This window comes from Oncorhynchus keta, chromosome 23 (genome assembly GCF_023373465.1).
Source record: "Oncorhynchus keta strain PuntledgeMale-10-30-2019 chromosome 23, Oket_V2, whole genome shotgun sequence".
Taxonomy (NCBI): domain Eukaryota; kingdom Metazoa; phylum Chordata; class Actinopteri; order Salmoniformes; family Salmonidae; genus Oncorhynchus; species Oncorhynchus keta.
Genome location: NC_068443.1, coordinates 12,104,626 through 12,119,402, shown reverse-complemented (window position 1 = coordinate 12,119,402; position 14,777 = coordinate 12,104,626). Strand labels below are relative to the sequence as shown.

The window sequence follows — 14,777 nt, the reverse complement described above, 5'->3', positions numbered from 1 at the left end:
CGCAGATGCAAACATCTTTCTGGTAAGAAGAGGGGCGGGGCGTATGCCTTATGGCTAACGAGACATGGTGTGATGAAAGAAACATAAAGGAACTCAAATCCTTCTGTTCACCTGATTTAGAATTCCTCACAATCAAATGTCGACCACATTATCTACCGAGAGAATTCTCTTCGATTATAATCACAGCCGTATATATCCCCCCCAAGCAGACACATCGATGGCTCTGAATTAACTTTATTTGACTCTTTGCAAACTGGAATCCATTTATCCGGAGGCTGCATTCATTGTAGCTGGGGATTTTAACAAGGCTCATCTGAAAACAAGACTCCCTAAATTTTATCAGCATATCGATTGCGCAACCAGGGGTGGAAAAACCTTGGATCATTGTTAAAAAACTTCCGCGACGCATATAAGGCCCTGCCCCGCCCTCCTTTTGGAAAAGCTGACCACGGCTACATTTTGTTGAACCCTGCCTAAAGACAGAAACTAAAAAAAGAAGCTCCCATGCTGAAGTCTGTCCAATGCTGGTCCGACCAAGCTGACTCCACACTCCAAGACTGCTTCCATCACGTGGACTGGGATATGGTTCTTATTGCGTCAGATAACAACATTGACGAATACGCTGATTCGGTGTGCGAGTTCATTAGAACATGCGTTGAAGATGTCGTTCCCATAGCAACGATTAAAACATTCCCTAACCAGAAACCGTGGATTGATGGCAGCATTCGCGTGAAACTGAAAGCGCGAACCACTGCTTTTAATCAGGGCAAGGTGACTGGTAACATGACCGAATACAAACAGTGCAGCTATTCCATCCGCAAGGCTATCAAACAAGCTAAGCGTCAGTACAGAGACAAAGTAGAATCTCAATTCAACGGCTCAGACACAAGAGGCATGTGGCAGGGTCTACAGTCAATCACAGACTACAAGAAGAAAACCAGCCCAGTCACGGACCAGGATGTCTTGCTCCCAGGCAGGCTAACTTTTTGCCCACTTTGAGGACAATTCAGTGCCACTGACACGGCCTGCAACGAAAACATGAGGACTCTCCTTCACTGCAGCCGAGGTGAGTAAGACATTTAAACGTGTTAACCCTTGCAAGGCTGCAGGCCCAGACGGCATCCACAGCCGCGCCCTCAGCGCATGCGCAGACCAGCTGGTCGGTGTGTTTACGGACATATTCAATCAATCCCTATACCAGTCTGCTGTTCCCACATGCTTCAAGAGGGCCACCATTGTTCCTGTTCCCAAGAAAGCTAAGGTAACTGAGCTAAACGACTACCGCCCCATAGCACTCACTTCCGTCATCATGAAGTGCTTTGAGAGACTAGTCAAGGACCATATCACCTCCACCCTACCTGACACCCGAGACACACTCCAATTTGCTTACCGCCCAATTAGGTCCACAGACGATGCAATCTCAACCACACTGCACACTGCCCTAACCCATCTGGACAAGAGGAATACCTATGTGAGAATGCTGTTCATCGACTACAGCTCGGCATTCAACACCATAGGTGCCCTCCAAGCTCGTCATCAAGCTCGAGACCCTGGGTCTCGACCCCGCCCTGTGCAACTGGGTACTGGACTTCCTGACGTGCCGCCCCCAGGTGGTGAGGGTAGGCAACATCTCCACCCCGCTGATCCTCAACACTGGGGCCCCACAAGGGTGCGTTCTGAGCCCTCTCCTGTACTCCCTGTTCACCCACGACTGCGTGGCCACGCACGCCTCCAACTCAATCATCAAGTTTGCGGACGACCCAACAGTGGTAGGCTTGATTACCAACAACGACGAGACTGCCTACTACAGGGAGGAGGTGAGGGCCCTCGGAGTGTGGTGTCAGGAAAATAACCTCACACTCAACGTCAACAAAACTAAGGAGATGATTGTGGACTTCAGGAAACAACAGAGGGAACACCCCCCTATCCACATCGATGGAACAGTTAGTGGAGAGGGTAGCAAGTTTTAAGTTCCTCGGCATACACATCACAGACAAACTGAATTGGTCCACTCACACAGACAGCATCGTGAAGAAGGCGCAGCAGCGCCTCTTCAACCTCAGGAGGCTGAAGAAATTCAGCTTGTCACCAAAAGCACTCACAAACTTCTACAGATGCACAATCGAGAGCATCCTGGCGGGCTGTATCACCGCCTGGTACGGCAACTGCTCCGCCCACAACCGTATGGCTCTCCAGAGGGTAGTGAGGTCTGCACAACGCATCACCGGGGGCAAACTACCTGCCCTCCAGGACACCTACACCACCCGATGTTACAGGAAGGCCATAAAGATCATCAAGGACAGCAACCACCCGAGCCACTGCCTGTTCACCCCGCTATCATCCAGAAGGCGAGGTCAGTACAGGTGCATCAAAGCTGGGACCGAGAGACTGAAAAACAGCTTCTATCTCAAGGCCATCAGACTGTTAAACAGCCACCACTAACATTGAGTGGCTGCTGCCAACACACTGACACTGACTCAACTCCAGCCACTTTAATAATGGGAATTGATGGGAAATTATGTAAAATATATCATTAGCCACTTTAAACAATGCTACCTAATATAATGTTACATACCCTACATTATCCATCTCATATGCATACGTATATACTGCACTCTATATCATCTACTGCATCCTTATGTAATACATGTATCACTAGCCACTTTAACTATGCCACTTTGTTTACATACTCATCTCATATGTAATATTGCATATGTAATATACGTAATATTGCAAAAATCAGAAACTTTCTGTCCAAAAATGATGCAGAAAAATTAATCCATGCTTTTGTCACTTCTAGGTTAGACTACTGCAATGCTCTACTTCCCGGCTACCCGGATAAAGCACTAAACTTCAGTTAGTGCTAAATACGGCTGCTAGAATCCCGACTAGAACCCCAAAATTTGATCATATTACTCCAGTGCTAGCCTCTACACTGGCTTCCTGTCAAGGCAAGGGCTGATTTCAAGGTTTTACTGCTAACCTACAAAGCATTACATGGGCTTGCTCCTACCTATCTCTCTGATTTGGTCCTGCCGTACATACCTACACGTACGCTACGGTCACAAGACGCAGGCCTCCTAATTGTCCCTAGAATTTCTAAGCAAACAGCTGGAGGCAGGGCTTTCTCCTATAGAGCTCCATTTTTATGGAACGGTCTGCCTACCCATGTCAGACGCAAACTCTGTCTCAACCTTTAAGTCTTTACTGAAGACTCACCTCTTCAGTGGGTCATATGATTGAGTGTAGTCTGGCCCAGGAGTGGGAAGGTGAACGGAAAGGCTCTGGAGCAACGAACCGCCCTTGCTGTCTCTGCCTGGCCGGTTCCCCTCTCCACTGGGATTCTCTGCCTCTAACCCTATTACAGGGGCTGAGTCACTGGCTTACTGGGGCTCTCTCAAGCCGTCCCTGCAGGGGGTGCGTCACCTGAGTGGGTTGATTCACTGTTGTGGTCATCCTGTCTGGGTTGCCCCCCTTGGGTTGTGCCGTGGCGGAGATCTTTGTGGGCTATACTCAGCCTTGTCTCAGGATGGTAAGTTGGTGGTTGAAGATATCCCTCTAGTGGTATGGGGGCTGTGCTTTGGCAAAGTGGGTGGGGTTATATCCTTCCTGTTGGCCCTGTCCGGGGGTGTCCTCGGATGGGGCCACAGTGTCTCCTGACCCCTCCTGTCTCAGCCTCCAGTATTTATGCTGCAGTAGTTTGTGTCGGGGGGCTAGGGTCAGTTTGTTATATCTGGAGTAATTCTCCTGTCCTATTCGGTGTCCTGTGTGAATCTAAGTGTGCATTCTCTCCTTCTTTCTTTCTCTCTCTCGGAGGACCTGAGTCCTAGGACCATGCCCCAGGACTACCTGACATGATGGCTCCTTGCTGTCCCCAGTCCACCTGGCCATGCTGCTGCTCCAGTTTCAACTGACCTGAGCCCTAGGAACATGCCCCAGGACTACCTGACATGTTGACTCCTTGCTGTCCCCAGTCCACCTGGCCATGCTGCTGCTCCAGTTTCAACTGTTCTGCTTTACTATTATTTGACCATGCTGGTCATTTATGAACATTTGAACATCTTGGCCATGTTCTGTTATAATCTCCACCCGGCACAGCCAGAAGAGGACTGGCCACCCCACATAGCCTGGTTCCTCTCTAGGTTTCTTCCTAGGTTTTGGCCTTTCTAGGGAGTTTTTCCTAGCCACCGTGCTTCTACACCTGCATTGCTTGCTGTTTGGGGTTTTAGGCTGGGTTTCTGTACAGCACTTTGAGATATCAGCTGATGTACGAAGGGCTATATAAATACAATTTGATTGATATGTATATACTGTACTCAATACCATCTACTGCATCTTGCCTATGCTGCTCTGTACCATCACTCATTAAATATCTTTATGTACATATTCTTTATCCCCTTACACTGTGTATAAGACAGTAGTTTTGGAATTGTTAGGTAGATTACTTGTTGGTTATTACTGCATTGTCGGAACTAGAAGCACAAGCATTTCGCTACACTCACATTAACATCTGCTAACCATGTGTATGTGACAAATAAAATTTGATTTGATTTGTATGGTTTCCTTGTTCATATTTCACAGGTTATGTCAGAGTTCCGTGTGTTTGTGTCATTTTAGTTGTGTGTGTGTGTGTGTGATAGGAGCGCATATAAATAGGTTATGTGGCCTGCACTCCACATAGCCTTCCATGTATGCATGGTGTTGAAATATCATTAGGTCTGATTAAGACAAATGTAACAATGGATGTGGAAATTGCCATTTATATTGTAGAACCAGTTTATTGGTTGTATTTGCTAATTGGGTAATTGTATGGTTCTGTGTTCCAAGTGCTTATATTATGCAGGCCTACCTGTTGGAGCTCCTGTCAGACAGAGTCCATTTGGTTTCCTCAAGGGGAGGCTGTACAGTCTTGCCCTCTACCTGTGTCCGTTCAGGTAGGACAGGTCAAGCCTGATACTGAGGCTGTTGTCTGTGTATATTTGGTAAATCTACTTGTATATTTGGTATGATATGGCACTTTCACCATTGGATCACCAAGACATGTATATACATCTACACTGAGCACGTCAACCTGCCTGGCCTTCTGCTGATTTCATGCCCTTGTAACTGCTTCAAGGTCCCTATGAAAAGGGCTGTCTGGTAGCCTCAATTAATATACAAAGATTTGTAGTTGAACAAGTCATTGCATGTATACATTTTTTTTTTTTTTACTTGACTTGCTCTTAGAATGCATGACTTGAACTCAAGCCTTGACATATTGTCCTTGGGACTCGGACCTTGCGAATTGAATAATAGTGACTTGGTCCCACATTACAGTAGCAGGTAGGCAGGCCTAGCCTATGAAATATGATAGAGAACAGACTAACAATTAAAAACGTAGCCTCTACTTAACGGTTTAGCTATTATTCGCATGTGTTAATGTTTTCGTCGTCTCCCAAACATTCCACAGATACGCGCGATACAAAGGCCATACAAAGCTGGTTTAGTTTTTAACGATTAATTTAACACTTATTTTCGACGAAACGAACGATTCACTTCGCATTGTATTAGTTGGGATTCGGGTCAATCACGTTGAATTGGCACGTGAATCAAAATAATAATTTGTTATTTGCGATCAGTAATTTTAGGGAAATATTGATATTTCTTTAGGATTATGTGCCTTAACTTGTTTTGTAGATAGTTCCAGTTGATTTGGGCATCCAATGTATGGGACATTGCAACTCAATAGATGCTAAGCAGCATGCAAAGTAAACACTTCTAAGGTAGCTAAAGTAAATATGACTAAACTAGAAAAGGTACATGTATGGGCTGGCTTCAGCTGAATAAAAATATTTGTAGCCTACCATAGCCATTTGATCTTTGCTATATTGAATGAGTGAATTATTTCAAAAAGCATACAACTTATTTGGTTGTACTATTGCAATGTTTTACATCAAGGGTGGTCAACCATCCTTCAGGAGAGCTACTGAGTGTGCAGGCTTTTATTCCAGTCCCCCTCAACAAACCACATTTTAGAAATGAGCTGCTCAACTGGACCTTGATAAGGCTGGGTCAAAATCCTACACACACAGTGGCTCTCCAGACTGAGGGTTGATACAGTTGCCTAACAAGTGTTCTACTTTGTGGGGGTTAAGTGCCTTGCACAGCAACAAGAGATGGTACATAGTGTCAGAGAGCAGTCTCCCAGTGTAGATGCCACATTACACATACTTTTGTTTAATTTATGTTCAACAACTATTTTCTTCACTAAACCAAAACATGAACATAGATCAATTATTAACAGCTCGTGTTTATTTTGGCAAACGTTACATCATATTTTATACAGCTTTTGCAAACTTCCTCACGGTTTAGAACCAAGCTGGTGAATCTGAGCGGTTTTCTGAGATGATGAATATAAAGAAAGCTCTATTTCCTTGTTACACTAAGAAAGATATATCTGCTAAATATCCTCATTACAAATAAGGCATCCTTCCTTCATCCCTTGATCTGATGTGAAATGTTTGGTGAAAAGCAATAATATTTACTCAGTAGAGAACCTCAAGGATGAAGGAAGGTCTACACTTCTAAATATTTGATGAAACCCTTGGAAAAACAGAGCATCTGTTTGTTTACCCTAGCTCAACCAGACAGTCTGTGCCATGGTATTCTGGTGCATTGAGCTCATACTTCCTCTGGATGTCATAGGGCAGGATGCGTCCCACCAGGTAATGTGTCCCACTGAAACCGACAGCACACTTCTTTGGTGCCATGAGGGAGATGAGCACTGTCGGGTTTATACAGTCAACGTTGGCCTCGTCCCACCCTGAAATGACACACCCTGAAATCAATTAGTTTATCCAACATTATCGTATGACGTTTGAGTTTGTCTGATACTGGCAGTAAAATAAGACATCAAATCAAAGTTTATTTGTCACATGTGCCGAATACAACCTTACAGTGAAATGCTTACTTACAGGCTCTAACCAATAGCGCAGAGAAAAAAAAGTGTGTATGTGTGTTTGTTTGTGTGTAGGTAAGTAAAGAAATAAAACAACAGTAAAAAGACATTTGAAACTAACAGTAGCAAGGCTACATACAGACAGACACCTGTTAGTCAGGCTTATTGAGGTAGTATGTACATATAGGTATCGTTAAAGTGACTATGCATATATGATAAACAGAGTAACAGTAGCGTAACAGAGGGGTTGGCGGGTGGAGGGACACAATGCAGATAGCCCGGTTAGCCAATGTGCGGGGGCACTGGTTGGTCGGGCCAATTGAGGTAGTATGTACATAAATGTATAGTTAAAGTGACTATGCAAATAAGATAAACAGAGAGTAGCAGCAGCGTAAAAAAGTGCCATCATCAGACAAGTCCATGGTATCAGACCAGCCCTAACAAATAACAGTACACTTGGATAGCTTTTTAGCCCCTAGTAACCCTGCAGGTAGATGCTGTCAGACAGGTGTGTGTAGGTTTGGTTACCTGAGGGGATGTCCACACTGGCGATGGGGATACGGATGTGTCTGAGGGTGAGCAGGATGCTGCTGTAGGGCTCACTGATATCAGACGGCTCTGTCTCCGGCCCCAGGATGGCATCCACCACCAGGTTATATGCATCGTTTATCAGCTGCACCTGTAGGACAAGACAAACACGTCAGTCAGTCCACTAACCAGTAGAATGGCATTTATTTGTCTATCTTTATTTAACAAGGCAAGTCGGTTAAGAACAAATTCTTATTTACAAGGACGGCCTACTCCGGCCAAGACCTAACCCGGACAACACTGGGCCAATTGTGCGCCGCCCTATGGGACTCCCAATCACGGCCAGTTGTGATACAGTCTGGAATCGAACCAGGGTCTGTAGTGACACCTCTAGCACTGAGATGCAGTGCCTTAGACCACTGTGATACAGCCTGGAATTGAACCAGGGTCTGTAGTGATGCCTCTAGCACTGAGGATGTAGTGAGCCACTCGGGAGCGAGCACCATTCACACAAAACCCGTGTGAACATTCCACATTTTAGAGAGTCTCGTTTCTTTTTGCAAAATCATGGCATGGTGGTCTGACGGCCACACAATACAAATTAACCTTGGTTAGCTCGTAGTAGTTCCCTTACCTCTGCAGGAAGAAATGAGAGGAAAGGGATGTCCGTTTTCTCACACTGTACTGTAAAGTCTCGGTGCAGGGCCAAAGTAGAGCGCTTGGGGTAGTACACTGTGGGCATATAGTCCTGGCACAGAGATAGATGGAGGGGAAGAGGGACTGAGTGTCAAAGAAGTGCCCTTTAGTTAGTTAAGAAAAACAAATTCACTTCACTGGCAGGTTACCCACAAACATGCGTAAGTGGCGAGCGCAGGCCAGACCAATACAGCCATTCTGACTGGGACCACAGATCACCAACACTGTAGGATGCCTCTTGAGGGAACTCAGGGGGAAGGCCTGCACACAGGGAAAGAAGTTGTATATCATGTCATTCAATTGCCTAACTCAAAACTCCCCTTAAAGGAAGAAAAAGAGAACACATACCTTGGTGATAGCGATGGCACAGGCATGGCCCCAGATCTCCATCAGTTGCTGCGGTCCAAAGCGATACTCTCCCAACAACTCTGCCTCCAAGGCCGCAGCCTCCTCATTACTGAGGGAGGGAGGGAGGGAGGGAGGGAGGGAGGGAGAGGTCAGGAGAAACAGAGAGAGAGAACACATAAGTGTCCTGAAAGAGGTTAAACTCTGAGGGGGGGTATTATATCACTGCTGTCTAATCAATGGCCACCCTGTATGAGATCAGGAAGCAAGGAGCTGAACTTTCAGTGAATCCTGCTCTAATACACAGCTCTGTTAACAGTATATATATCCATAATGAATGAGTGATTCTGGGGGGTATCTAGCACTGCCTCTTTGCCTCAGATTGGAAGCCGGTGGTGGGTATGGGAAACAAGGGGGAGTAGAAAATGGGGCATGGGGGGCTGGATTGCTGCAACTGGTTCCTCTAAAGGTTTCTTCGTCTTTTATTTTCCTTGTCTCGGATGTTGCACTAAACTTGCTCTTTTAGGGGTTTGGAGGATGAGGTATTCTGTGAAAAAAACGTTGTAAATACTACACTGAACAAAAATATAAAATGCAACATGCAACCATTTCAAATATTTTACTGAGTTCATATAATCAGTCAATGTAAATAAATTCATTCGGCCCTCATCTATGGATTTCACATGACTGGAAATACAGATATGCATCTGTTGATCACAGATACCTTGTAAAAAAAAAAAAGGTAGGGTGTGGATCAGAAAACCAGTCAGTATCTGGTGTCTCCACCATTTGCCTCATGCAGGGCGACACATTTCCTTTGCATAAGTGTTGATCAGGCTGTTGAATGTTGTCCCACTCGACAATGACTGGGCGAAGTTGCTGGATATTGGCGGGAACTGGAACACGATGTCGTACACTTCGATCCAGATCATCTCAAACATGCTCAATGGGTGACATGTCTGGTGAATATGCAGGCCATGGAAGAACTGGGACATTTTCAGCTTCAAAGAATTGTGAATAGATCGTTGCGACATGGTGCCGTTCATTATCATGCTGAAACATGAGGTGATGGCGGCGGATGAATGGCACAACAATTGGGCCTCAGGATCATGGTATCTCTGTGCATTAAAATTGCCATTGATAATAATATATGCCACTTAGCAGACGCTTTTATCCAAAGCGACTTACAGTCATGTGTGCATACATTCTACGTAAAATACAATTGTGCTCAATGTCTGTAGTTTATGCCTGCCCATACCATAACCCCACTGCCATCGCGTCAGCAAACCGTTTCCCACACAATGCCATACAAGCTGGTCATTTATGAACATTTGAACATCTTGGCCATGTTCTGTTATAATCTCCACCCTGCACAGCCAGAAGAGGACTGGCCACCCCACATAGCCTGGTTCCTCTCTAGGTGTATTCCTAGGTTTTGGCCTTTCTAGGAAGTTTTTCCTAGCCACCGTGCTTCTACACCTGCATTGCTTGCTGTTTGGGGTTTTAAGCTGGGTTTCTGTACAGCACTTTGAGATATCAGCTGATGTACGAAGGGCTATATAAATACATTTGATTTGTTGTTCACTGCTGCTCTTTAATTATTTTTTAATTACTGTTTTTAGGTACTTTCTTAACTGCATTGTTGGTTAATGGCTTGTCAGTATACCTGTTGTATTCGGTGCATGTGTGCATGTGTTGTATTCGGTGCATGTGTTGTATTCGGTGCATGTGTGCATGTGTTGTATTCGGTGCATGTGTGCATGTGTTGTATTCGGTGCATGTGTGCATTTGTTGTATTCGGTGCATGTGTGCACGTGTTGTATTCGGTGCATGTGTTGTATTCGGTGCATGTGTGCATTTGTTGTATTCGGTGCATGTGTGCATGTGTTGTATTCGGTGCATGTGTGCATGTGTTGTATTCGGTGCATGTGTTGTATTCGGTGCATGTGTGCACGTGTTGTATTCGGTGTATGTGTGCACGTGTTGTATTCGGTGCATGTGTGCATTTGTTGTATTCGGTACATGTGTGCATGTGTTGTATTCGGTGCATGTGTGCATGTGTTGTATTCGGTGCATGTGTGCATGTGTTGTATTCGGTGCATGTGTGCATGTGTTGTATTCGGTACATGTGTGCATGTGTTGTATTCGGTGCATGTGTGCATGTGTTGTATTCGGTGCATGTGTGCATGTGTTGTATTCGGTGCATGTGTTGTATTCGGTGCATGTGTGCGTGTGTTGTATTCGGTGCATGTGTGCGTGTGTTGTATTCGGTGCATGTGTGCGTGTGTTGTATTCGGTGCATGTGTGCGTGTGTTGTATTCGGTGCATGTGTGCATGTGTTGTATTCGGTGCATGTGTGCATGTGTTGTATTCGGTGCATGTGTGCACGTGTTGTATTCGGTGCATAGTTTGATTTGTCTGCCATCTGCCCGGTTCAGTTGAAACCGGGATTCAATGGTGAAGTCGGTTACAACGCCAAACTGCAGTCAGGTCAAGACCCTGGTGAGGACGACGAGCACGCAGATGAGCTTCCTTTGTGACGGTTTCTGACAGTTTGTGCAGAAATTCTTCGGTTGTGCAAACCCAGTTTCATCAGCGGTCCAGGTGGCTGGTCTCAGACGATCCCGCAGGTGAAGAAACTAGATCTGGCGTGGTTACACTGGTCTGCGGTTATGAGGCCGGTTGGACATACTGTCAAATTTTGTAAAACGATGGAGGTGGCTTATGGTAGAGAAATTAAAATTACATTAGCTGGCAACAGCTGGGGTGGACATTGCACGCTCCCTCAATTTAAGACATTTATGGCATTGTGATGTGACAAAACTGCACATTTTAGAGTGGCCTTTTATTGTCCCCAGCACAAGCTGCACCTGTGTAATGATCATGCTGTTTAATCAGCTTCTTGATATGCCACACCTGTCAGGTGGATGGATTGTCTTGGTGAAGGAGAAATTGTTCACTAACAGGGATGTAAACAAATTTGTGCACAACAGTTGAGAGAACCTTTTTTGAGCATATGGACAATTTCTGGGATCTTGTATTTCAGATCATGACACATAGGAACACTTTACATGTTGCGTTGATATTTTACCACATTTTTATTAGATTGGTCTGATTTAAAAGAGCACATCTAAAAGCAGGTAAAGACCTCCCAATCCCTTTCCTAATCCCTATGGGGCCACAATAATCCTCCAAAATGTCACACAGTGGGATTATTCATAACATACCACCACGATCAATCTAACACCTGTCTCAGTCACAATTTCTGGAATATTGAATATTAACATAGGAAACATATTTTTTCAAATTCCTGTTGCAAGTATTTGAGAAATTAAGAGCAATTCATACAATTGGGTAAACTCATGAAGACTTTTTTGTGGGACAAAGTAGCTGAGTTTCCTAAAACACTACTAATGAAAAAACAACCACCCATTGATAACAATGCCTTAAAGAGTCATGAGTGTGACAGTGTTCATTCTCACCTGAGGTAGCGGAGAGGCTTTCTGAGTGTCTCTAGGTTAGAACAGCTGTAGTCCATCTTCGGAATATGTGACGGAGAGAGAGCAAATTGTAACTCTGGAGCAAATTAGATTTTTTTTTGGTCTAGCTCTCTTCCTTGCTATTTCTTCTGTTAGTCTCTCGTCTCCCAAACTCACATTGATGCACACATCCTGTGAGTGTTAATGCCCTTCCAGGACTTACCGTGGGCGAATCTGATTGGTTCAAAGTCAACAGCTCATTCCAACTAAAGCAAGGGGTAACACACACACACACACAGCTGGAAAGCAAAGCAGCTGGGAGGGGTGTGTGCCAGATGCAGGGACTTAGTTACCAATTTGAGCCCCCACTGATGAACTGGACATAAAATCACAGCATTGATGCTTCTCACTCCTTTATCTACACATAATGAAGCAGCGTTTCCAACAGAAGACAGCGTCATTTAGAAACAGCGAGAGGCTGAAAGTAACTGAAGGAAAGACTCCATCTGTCACAGGTTTCATTCTTTCAGTGTGAATGTTGAACATAGTCTGGGTGCAGTGACCAGTGCTGGCCACTTTCTTTGTTGAATGAGACAACATTTAGGGAAACATGAAACAGATCTAGGATCATCTTATCATGCCCCAACCTTAACCATAAGGAAATAATAGCATGCACAAATGACCTTAGATCAGAGATTCTACTTCACACGAGAGTCGGTTCTAGACAACACAGTTCTATCTTGCGGCTGGGCATTCTGTTATGATTGTGCCCTCCTGAATAAGCTTGGCGATGGTCCATGCCGCTACTGGCCGCTGCCCAGTCAGGCCTCCTGTTATTACAGGTGCCAGCACAATGAAGAGCAGCTGCTTAACACACAGGGTGGTCTACCCAACACACACTCACACTTCCAGACTTTAATACTCCTTACACAACAATGACTGAATCTCACTGAATAGCAGACTAAAAACGGGAAACAAGTTTCTTTGGTTGAAATTCCCCAAAAAGGCTTAAAGGAGTCTGAAGAGTAGCCAATGTTTGGCAGCGCTCAACAGAATCACTCCGTCCATGTGAGCTGGAAGGAATGTGGGGCTGCACAGACAACCCCTTGTTAATTCAGGCAATTTACACATTGCCTGAAGGACACAATGTTTTCCTTTTCTATTGCATCTTGTTAAGGAAGGACTGGGTCTGTGCTTTGAAAATGTGCTTCCATGTTGGATAGACTATCATTGTTATGCAAATTAATTTCCTCTGAGCTAAAAACAATTGCTTGAACCTGATGACAACCATATGTAGGCTATAGAACAGAATGCATTCAAGATCCTGTTTAACCTGTAATATGCCTTCAGTAATGATATAAAACAGAGAACCAGTATGAGGTACAGAAAAGATCACTTTAATATAGAACATTTACAAGCTGTGTTGAGTTGTGGACTCAGGTCAACAGGTTAGTGGCTGTGACTGGTATAGTAGCCGAGGAGTACTGTAGTGACGCGGTTGGACTGGGGGCGACTACACGTACCACAGGAAGCCAAAGCGCTTGTGTAGAAGCTCTTCCCGGGGTCTAAGGTTAAACAGCTCCTCTGTGAGGGGGGCCACCCAGCGGTCTGTGTGGAAGACATTCTCTCCCACCTAAATAGACACAAACAAGGAGGAGCTTATTATTCCTCATCACTGTAGATCAAGCAGCATTGCTGAGAGTTATTTGCTTCCATTCAAGTGCTTATTCTAGAACATTTAGAAAAACAACCATCTGCAGCTTCATGACAATTGACAAATAAAACAAACATCTGTCTGTCTAGACACAAATAAAATCAAGCATATGTCTTTGCCTTCCAGCCGGGGACATCTTTCATTACGACTGCTTCCTCCTCCAGATTCTCCCGCAGCATCCGTAGTTGCCTTTTGGGGAAATAAATTCAGAGCTCCTAAAACAACTGATTATTCATGGCCAAAATTGATAAATTACCTGTACCTGGTTGAAGTAGCATTTGATTGTGTGTCAATGTTGGTGCTTATTTTACCTCCGGTCCTGCTCTGCTTGCAGCAAAGGCAGAAGAGCTATCCTTGCTTCCAGTTCCTCAATCTGCAACCGCCTACAACACACCATCAGAAAAGATCAGCAAGCAGGTCATTAAACCCCGCCTCAATGACCTGAACTGTTACAATGAATCAATGCCAGTGACATTAACTCCATTACGGAAATGTTTACCTCCTCTCCCTGTTCCATTTGAAGAGTCTCCAATAACCGAAACACATGACACCGACTCCAATGGCGAGCATGCTATACCCTGAAAATTAGAATATTCACGGTCAGCAATTTATTTAATCAAGATCATCTCCAAACCCTGTCTGTGCTACCCATATACTTACGCACTTGAATTGTGGTGCAACCTCAGTTGTAATTTGTGAATAAAATACAGCACTGGGATAACAAACAGGGGAACAACTCTTTTTTTGTTTTACAATATCACACAGATGATTAAACTTGACAAGACATTTGCTAGCTAACGTTAGCTAGCGTCTCTTGTTTGACAGGCCTGACTATAAAACGATCTACTCCGAACTGTTAAACAACGCAATACAAATGTAATTAATTTACTAACCAGAGAGTCCCCTTTTGGGGAGATTTCTCTTATAATCAACGGGACCGTAACCCCCCGGAGGAGGCATGTCCTGCTTCACCTTGGACGCCGCCATCTTCCACCCCTTCTCCAAAACAGACTGGAGCGTGACGTCACAAGGTGTTCTGCTTCGAGCGTGACAGCAGCGGGAGCTAAACTGCGTTGAA

General features: G+C 44.8%; 2 protein-coding genes across 2 annotated transcripts; both read right to left on the bottom strand.

Annotated features, from left to right (window-relative positions):
* Positions 1-6,269: 6,269 nt before the first annotated feature.
* On the bottom strand, positions 6,270-13,044 carry LOC118401798 (yjeF N-terminal domain-containing 3-like). Its single transcript, XM_035799397.2, has 6 exons — positions 11,989-13,044; positions 8,510-8,618; positions 8,315-8,422; positions 8,100-8,213; positions 7,466-7,616; positions 6,270-6,802 (listed from the first exon to the last, which is right to left on the bottom strand). Exons 1-6 carry the CDS (start codon positions 12,042-12,044, stop codon positions 6,609-6,611), a joined length of 732 nt encoding a protein of 243 aa, XP_035655290.2. The 5' UTR covers positions 12,045-13,044; the 3' UTR covers positions 6,270-6,608.
* A 317-nt stretch (positions 13,045-13,361) lies between these two features.
* Positions 13,362-14,761, bottom strand: LOC118401799 (NADH dehydrogenase [ubiquinone] 1 alpha subcomplex subunit 13-like). Its single transcript, XM_035799398.2, has 5 exons — positions 14,593-14,761; positions 14,199-14,277; positions 14,011-14,082; positions 13,819-13,888; positions 13,362-13,618 (listed from the first exon to the last, which is right to left on the bottom strand). Exons 1-5 carry the CDS (start codon positions 14,684-14,686, stop codon positions 13,499-13,501), a joined length of 435 nt encoding a protein of 144 aa, XP_035655291.1. The 5' UTR covers positions 14,687-14,761; the 3' UTR covers positions 13,362-13,498.
* Positions 14,762-14,777: the final 16 nt, after the last annotated feature.

Coding starts and splice junctions, on each gene's coding strand:
- LOC118401799 (XM_035799398.2), bottom strand. CDS start 14,686: ATGGCGGCGTCCAAGGTGAAGCAGGACATGCCTCCTCCGGGGGGTTAC. Junction 14,083..14,198: donor AAATGGAACAGGGAGAGGAG/GTAAACATTTCC, acceptor GGTGTGTTGTAG/GCGGTTGCAGATTGAGGAAC. Junction 13,619..13,818: donor AAGATGTCCCCGGCTGGAAG/GCAAAGACATAT, acceptor GTGTCTATTTAG/GTGGGAGAGAATGTCTTCCA.
- LOC118401798 (XM_035799397.2), bottom strand. CDS start 12,044: ATGGACTACAGCTGTTCTAACCTAGAGACACTCAGAAAGCCTCTCCGC. Junction 8,423..8,509: donor GTGCCATCGCTATCACCAAG/GTATGTGTTCTC, acceptor CCCTGTGTGCAG/GCCTTCCCCCTGAGTTCCCT. Junction 7,617..8,099: donor TCTCATTTCTTCCTGCAGAG/GTAAGGGAACTA, acceptor CTTGTCCTACAG/GTGCAGCTGATAAACGATGC.